The 7,241-nt window shown below is 43.0% G+C and overlaps 2 protein-coding genes across 2 annotated transcripts in view; both read right to left on the reverse strand.

Moving 5' to 3' along the window:
* The window catches only part of psip1b (PC4 and SFRS1 interacting protein 1b), a 14,998-nt gene extending 7,903 nt beyond the window's left edge, over nt 1-7,095 (reverse strand). The window contains exons 1-10 of the mRNA XM_016679641.1: nt 6,981-7,095; nt 6,113-6,227; nt 5,970-6,034; nt 5,758-5,893; nt 4,310-5,281; nt 4,012-4,167; nt 2,756-3,099; nt 548-635; nt 405-469; nt 193-328 (exon numbers count right to left, since the gene is read on the reverse strand). Coding sequence (XP_016535127.1) covers nt 193-328; nt 405-469; nt 548-635; nt 2,756-3,099; nt 4,012-4,167; nt 4,310-5,281; nt 5,758-5,893; nt 5,970-6,034; nt 6,113-6,196 — 2,046 coding nt within the window. The 5' untranslated portion in view covers nt 6,197-6,227; nt 6,981-7,095. The remainder of the gene's footprint in view (nt 1-192; nt 329-404; nt 470-547; nt 636-2,755; nt 3,100-4,011; nt 4,168-4,309; nt 5,282-5,757; nt 5,894-5,969; nt 6,035-6,112; nt 6,228-6,980) is intronic.
* On the reverse strand, nt 7-1,537 carry LOC103149076 (hepatoma-derived growth factor-related protein 3-like). Its single transcript, XM_007568091.2, has 4 exons — nt 1,416-1,537; nt 548-662; nt 405-469; nt 7-328 (listed from the first exon to the last, which is right to left on the reverse strand). The coding sequence occupies exons 2-4, from the start codon at nt 629-631 to the stop codon at nt 109-111; spliced, it is 369 nt and encodes a 122-aa protein (XP_007568153.1). The 5' UTR covers nt 632-662; nt 1,416-1,537; the 3' UTR covers nt 7-108.
* Nucleotides 7,096-7,241: the final 146 nt, after the last annotated feature.

The raw sequence follows: 7,241 nt of genomic DNA on the forward strand, positions 1-7,241 counted from the left end.
AACTTCCAGAAGCAGATCTAACCAGCTGGGTTTTTAGTCCAGACTTAAAGGAATTCAGTGTTTCAGCTGTTCTGCACTTTTCTGGAAGTTTGTTCCAGATTTGTGTATTCAGTTTGTCTGTGTTATTGTGTGTCTGCATCTATCAAATACACTTAATAAATAAATTTTAAGCAGAAAGGAGTTTGAACTCACCTTGAGTTTGCTGCCGAGGCCGGGCATGTTCTGGATCTCCCACATCCCCTCAGCGAAGCCCTTGATGCGGACGCCGCTGCCGTACTTCAGCTTGTTCCCGACGTACGGAGCGACGTTCTCCGGCGTGACGGAGCCTCTGGGGAGAGAACGACCACAGACGGGTTAAAGACGCACACAGAGGGAGAAGCTGATTGGCTGCTGGGTGTACGTACATCTGATGGGTCCCGAAAAAGTAGACTGGGACTCGCTTCCTGTAGCCGTTCTCTGATTTACAGACCTACAAACACAGACGGGTTAAAGCATCCCAGGTCAGAACAGCTGTGTGTGACGAAGGGTGTGTTGTCTGCTTGTTTACCCGAGCCGGCCAGTGAGGAAAGCCTTTCATCTTGGCGAACACCAGGTCGCCGGCCTTCAGAGGGTTACCGAGTTTTCCGGACATCCTGCTGCTCCAGAAAGCGACTTAAGGAAAGCTGAAAACAGATATGATATTAGTGATGATCACAGATTCATGACGAGCATAAAGACAGACTGTTAGGAGTCTGTATGTAACTATATGATGTCCATTTATTAATTTATTGATTGCTTCAATACATTGTTGCCATTTAAAATCAAGTTTCTTGTTCTTTGTTCTAATAACAAATCTAAAGCAGGTAAACCAAATGAAAGTTTGGTTGTTGATTTGCTCTCCCACAGTTTGACCAACCTTGTGCTACATGAACACATCAGACATGACATCATTTTAAAACTCTTGTATTTCTAGGTTGAGCTGCCAGGTGTGCTGTCTACCTGTGATCTGCTCTAGAGGTGCAGAGAACATTGTGAGCTTTTTCTGACCACCTGTGTCTTCGTTAGCAATTTCACATCTTTACTTGTGGACCTTAATCTGCTTACATTGTTTATATATTTACGGATTAGCTTAAAAATGTCTCAATTACAGTTAGCAAACCGACGTTTACCAAACACTCCATATAATCGGTGAAAACAGCTTTGTCTCCCCGCTTCCTTCGCTGTAACAGCTCTTAGGGTTCAGGATAATCCGTTTTTAAAGGGACTTTTCGGTCTAACTCAGCAGGTTTCGCTTTGCATCATCATGTTCACTCATTGTTTACAAATACACTCATACCTGCTAGCTAGCGGCTGCGCTAATTGTCAGTCAGTCCAAACGGAAACGGTTCAAATAGTCGTTGTGGTTTTATAAATTGTTCGTATTTCCGTTTGCTCACCTGAAACTAAAAGACAATCTTCTTGAATCACCAGTAGTTTAAATAAAACATCCCGTTGCGAAGCTACATTCTAACGCTCGCCGCCATATTGGCCCATTCACTCGTGTGACGTAGTCGCTGACGTTTTTCCCGCCATCCTGGACCGTACCAACGTACGGTGGTCGGTACCAACCTTCGACAGATTTAGGGGTGTTTGCGTCACATCAAAAACACTTTATCTACTTTCACTAAATTTCTGAAACCATGAAAAATATAAAAGTGAAGTTGTAATATATTATTGCATTGTTTTTTGATGCACTGCAATTATTTTAGCATAAAATAATTCTTGTTTTTGAGTAGTTTACCATTAGAAAGGCAACTAAAACCAAATTAACCATATGATGTCTCCTTGAAAATTGGCAGATTATGAATAACTTAGGTCAAAAGCTAATAACTTCAGTTTTGTTGCTGTTCAGCTGGAGAACGCTATGGCACATCCATGCATTGATTTCTAAACATCTTGGATGGGTTTGAAGAAACCTGGTGACATTATAATATAGAGCTGTGTATCTGCATGAAAGGCAAAACATATAAAACCAAAATGGAGACAAGAGAGAGTAGAAAAACTACTCCTCCCTCAGCACAAAGTGTGTACCAACCCGGGGGGAAATCCCTTTGGTTTTCCAAACACGAATTTTTCTTCCATCCAGTTGAGGGTAACCCCACATAATTTCTAACTATCTCCCAGTCAGCTTTAAGTGAATTATAGTGATAAAGCTGCTTTCTCTGACATTGTACCTGAGGGTCATAGCACACATAGAGATTGTAGTTCTGAAAACACGATCATTAACTTGTAAATGGAAGATAGTTATGGCTGCCCAACCTTGATTTTAGTCAGACGTGGAGCTGCAGGTTCAAAGATTGCTTTAATTGATGCTCAATGTTTAGTTGCAGGTATGGCTTGAAAGCTGCTGTTTGCACAGTTTGAACAGTTACGTGATGTAGTTAGTCTAACTGGAGTTGCAATTTACGTAATTTTAGTAAGAAGAATGAGCCTGCTTTGGTTTCTTAAAACTAACAAACTAAGTCTTCTTCCTGCTATAACACACCGTAAGCTCCATTTTGTTCAGACTGATTGTCTTACTGAAAAAATCACATGTATAGATAAAAGTTCAATCACTCAGTTGTAAATGCACATTTAGTAGTGAGCAAACATAGTTCAGGTCAAAGTCCATCCTTGTTTCCTCCTTCTCTGGTTTTTAAGCGCAATGATTGGTGGAACCAGTGACCGTCCCTGCAGGAACCTGATACTAACACCTGAGTTGAAACCAGCTGCTGTAGTAAGGAGGAGAACCTCACACNTTTCTTCTCTCTCCTCTTCATCAGCCTTCCTCTTATTACCTCCCTCAGATTTTTCTTCTCTTCTCATCTTTATTCTCTTCATTTCTTTCTCTCCTGCCTCCTTGTCTTTCTCGCTTCTCCTCTTTACTTTCTCTCTTCCTTCCTCGGTTTTCTCCTCCTCCATCTTTCTTTTCGACGCTCCACTCTCAGTCTGATCTTTCATCCCATCTTCGCTGCTCGGACTCAGTTTCTCCTCCTCTTTCTTCTCCTCCTCCTCTTTCTTCCTCTTGGCCTCCTTGTTCTGTCGCTTTCCTGCATCTTTTCTCCTCTTCCTGCAAGGCGGTAAGTCGGGAATGTCACTGAACTGCAGAGGAAACAGAACGGATTCGTTTCATCACTGATATCAGCTCCATTGATTCTTATTAAACTCACTGAGCCGAACTGGACCTGAACCGGTCCGATGTTAGTATCTGCAGCATCATGTTTATTATTTCATATCACACTCAGCGAACCGATACTGAAGCTCAGATATCGTATCAGCAGTGGGTCGCTGTGGGGAACCACTGAACGCCTAATGAAGGAAACATGAAGTCATGCAGCATCAGGACTGTAACTTATTCATCTGTAGAGGTCTGTGTTGCAGGGTTTGGAAGCCTCTGACTGAAGTCACTTTAACTTAGAGCTTATTTGAGTCGATTTTAATATTTCATATAATCCCTCTCTATTCCAGTCTGTCTGTAAAAAAGGAAGAAGAAACAGTTACTGAAACCGATTTACAAAATGTATATTAACCGTTTTGACTAAGTTTTGGTTCCATTTGAGGAACAATAAAAGAATGTAAATCCTGAATCATCCTCAGCAGAGCTCCTTTGCTTTGCTGCTGCAGGTCTCTTGGTCTCAGGTTTCCTCTGAACTTAATCATCATGATCGGCTTTGCCAGGTTTAGCAGAGGAAGTGTGTTCAGGTTGGAGGTGAAGAACCGACACAGGCATCGTATAATAGCTTAGCAACCACGGAGCAGGCGTTATCCAGGTAGCGTTAGCAGATTGTAGCATTACTGAGCTAACAAGTGAACAACAGATAATACTGAAATTTAACCCTTCAAAATCAATGAGTTTGCTTCCCTTTAAAAATAAAAGCAGTAAAATAAAAATGTAAATATTGTATTTATTGGTGTCTTCTTCTCATTTTAACGACTTCAGTCCCACAAACAGCTGCATTAATAAAGGAGGAAACAGTTTTTATGAGACTGGCAGCATGAAATCACGGCGGCCACCTTTAAATCCGTCGCTTTGCTCCGGGTGGAAACTCGACGTCCAGCAGCTTCCTGCTCGCCGCTGTTTTCCGTTTCCTTCTGGGCCTGAGGTTTACTTCCTGTCCAGCCTGCTGCAGGTTTTCCATCAGAGGCAGAAGAAGCTCTTCCTGATCTCACCTGAGGAAACAGGAAACTGTAAAAACTACAGCTGAGCAGAAACTGAACACATCAGGTCTGTCCAGCTTGGTAGAAACTGTTAGCTCTAATTTGCCTTAATGTTCAAACATTGTTGCAGATTTGAGTCATTTTTTATTCCCACCTCTCTTTTAGTCTGAGCTGGAGTTTTCTTTTCGGTCGATCGTTCTGCCAGTGACCCTCCGCTCGCTGACCTCCTGCTTCTCGTTGCCGTAGCGACCTCTCCTGCTTCCTGGTCTGGTTTTGGACCCGTTGGTTTCTCTGGAGCTGACCTGGATGAGGTTCTAGGAGCAGCCGGCTGCTCTGCTGGTTCTGTAACCTGTTTGGACTCTGTGGTTTTATCTGGAGCCGATCCCGACGATGAGGTACCTGCTCCTCTGGTTTCTTTTTCCAGTTTGGAGTCTGTTGGTTTCTCTGGAGCTAACCTGGATGCTTCACGCTGTCGGGACTCTGCTGTTTCATCAGAAGATAACCTGATTAACTCTAATCTAACCTCTCTTCGCTCTGCAGACTCTGTAAGCTGTGTGAAGTCACCTGGATCTGACTTAGACAACCCGCCTGCAGCTGCAGGAGCTCTCTGCAGTTCAGAGTTCATGTTTTCATCTGGAGACAATCTAGACGAGGATCTTATGGCCTCGACATGATCTGGAGTTTCTTTATCTAGTTTTGGTTCCACAGACTGAACCAATCTAGAGGACCTTGTAGCTGTGGTACGGTCTAGTGTTTCTTTATCTTGTTTTGCTTCAACAGGTTGATCAGGAGTCAATCTGGAAGAGAATCTTTTCGCTGCAGGACGATCTGAAGCGTCCGGATCTGGTTTGGTCTGGGTTGTTTTATCTGGAGCCGATCGAAACGACGTTCTTGTGGATCTCTCTGAACTTTCTTTCTCAGCCAAAGCTCGACTCGGGGTGCTTCTGCTTGAAGCAGGTTTAGTGTTGCACTCAGACTTAGTGGGAGCAGAAGCTCCTTTAGGTTTTCCACCAGGGGTTTTAGCTGCAGGAGTTTTTCTGGAGGACGCAGGAGTTGATTTGGAGAGTGTAGTAGAAGAAGAAGCTGGTTTTGCTGGTGTTTTTTTAGTGCAGGTCTTCGGTTGAACCTGTGGAGAAAACAGAACAGAGTCTGTAAAAATCCTTGACACCTCTTGTCCATTTCTGTGTTCAATATATTTAAAATAAACCCAAACCAATTCCAATAACATTTTACTGGTAAATGTATCAAGTGGAGCATCACAGCTGACGTTCATAAAACATCATGCAAATACAGTGTGGTGTCTTTATAAAACATTACACTGTCAACAACTGAGAAAACCAGTAAACATTTTTACATTTTGTCATGTACTGTCATTACACATCAAATATTTTGCTCAAAGTTTCATTTATTAACTTCCAGAAGCAGATCTAACCAGCTGGGTTTTTAGTCCAGACTTAAAGGAATTCAGTGTTTCAGCTGTTCTGCACTTTTCTGGAAGTTTGTTCCAGATTTGTGTATTCAGTTTGTCTGTGTTATTGTGTGTCTGCATCTATCAAATAAACTTAATAAATACATTTTAAGCAGAAAGGAGTTTGAACTCACCTTGAGTTTGCTGCCGAGGCCGGGCATGTTCTGGATCTCCCACATCCCCTCAGCGAAGCCCTTGATGCGAACGCCGCTTCCGTACTTCAGCTTGTTCCCGACGTACGGAGCGACGTTCTCCGGCGTGACGGAGCCTCTGGGGAGAGAACGACCACAGCCGGGTTAAAGACGCACACAGAGGGAGAAGCTGATTGGCTGCTGGGTGTACGTACATCTGATGGGTCCCGAAAAAGTAGACTGGGACTCGCTTCCTGTAGCCGTTCTCTGATTTACAGACCTACAAACACAGACGGGTTAAAGCATCCCAGGTCAGAACAGCTGTGTGTGACGAAGGGTGTGTTGTCTGCTTGTTTACCCGAGCCGGCCAGTGAGGAAAGCCTTTCATCTTGGCGAACACCAGGTCGCCGGCCTTCAGAGGGTTACCGAGTTTTCCGGACATCCTGCTGCTCCAGAAAGCGACTTAAGGAAAGCTGAAAACAGATATGATATTAGTGATGATCACAGATTCATGACGAGCATAAAGACAGACTGTTAGGAGTCTGTATGTAACTATATGATGTCCATTTATTAATTTATTGATTGCTTCAATACATTGTTGCCATTTAAAATCAAGTTTCTTGTTCTTTGTTCTAATAACAAATCTAAAGCAGGTAAACCAAATGAAAGTTTGGTTGTTGATTTGCTCTCCCACAGTTTGACCAACCTTGTGCTACATGAACACATCAGACATGACATCATTTTAAAACTCTTGTATTTCTAGGTTGAGCTGCCAGGTGTGCTGTCTACCTGTGATCTGCTCTAGAGGTGCAGAGAACATTGTGAGCTTTTTCTGACCACCTGTGTCTTCGTTAACAATTTCACATCTTTACTTGTGGACCTTAATCTGCTTACATTGTTTATATATTTACGGATTAGCTTAAAAATGTCTCAATTACAGTTAGCAAACCGACGTTTACCAAACACTCCATATAATCGGTGAAAACAGCTTTGTCTCCCCGCTTCCTTCGCTGTAACAGCTCTTAGGGTTCAGGATAATCCGTTTTTAAAGGGACTTTTCGGTCTAACTCAGCAGGTTTCGCTTTGCATCATCATGTTCACTCATTGTTTACAAATACACTCATACCTGCTAGCTAGCGGCTGCGCTAATTGTCAGTCAGTCCAAACGGAAACGGTTCAAATAGTCGTTGTGGTTTTATAAATTGTTCGTATTTCCGTTTGCTCACCTGAAACTAAAAGACAATCTTCTTGAATCACCAGTAGTTTAAATAAAACATCCCGTTGCGAAGCTACATTCTAACGCTCGCCGCCATATTGGCCCATTCACTCGTGTGACGTAGTCGCTGACGTTTTTCCCGCCATCCTGGACCGTACCAACGTACGGTGGTCGGTACCAACCTTCGACAGATTTAGGGGTGTTTGCGTCACATCAAAAACACCTTATCTACCTTCACTAAATTTCTGAAACCGTGAAAAATATAAAAGTG

Source organism: Poecilia formosa, unplaced genomic scaffold, assembly GCF_000485575.1.
Source record: "Poecilia formosa unplaced genomic scaffold, Poecilia_formosa-5.1.2 Scaffold217, whole genome shotgun sequence".
NCBI classification, from domain to species: Eukaryota; Metazoa; Chordata; class Actinopteri; order Cyprinodontiformes; family Poeciliidae; genus Poecilia; species Poecilia formosa.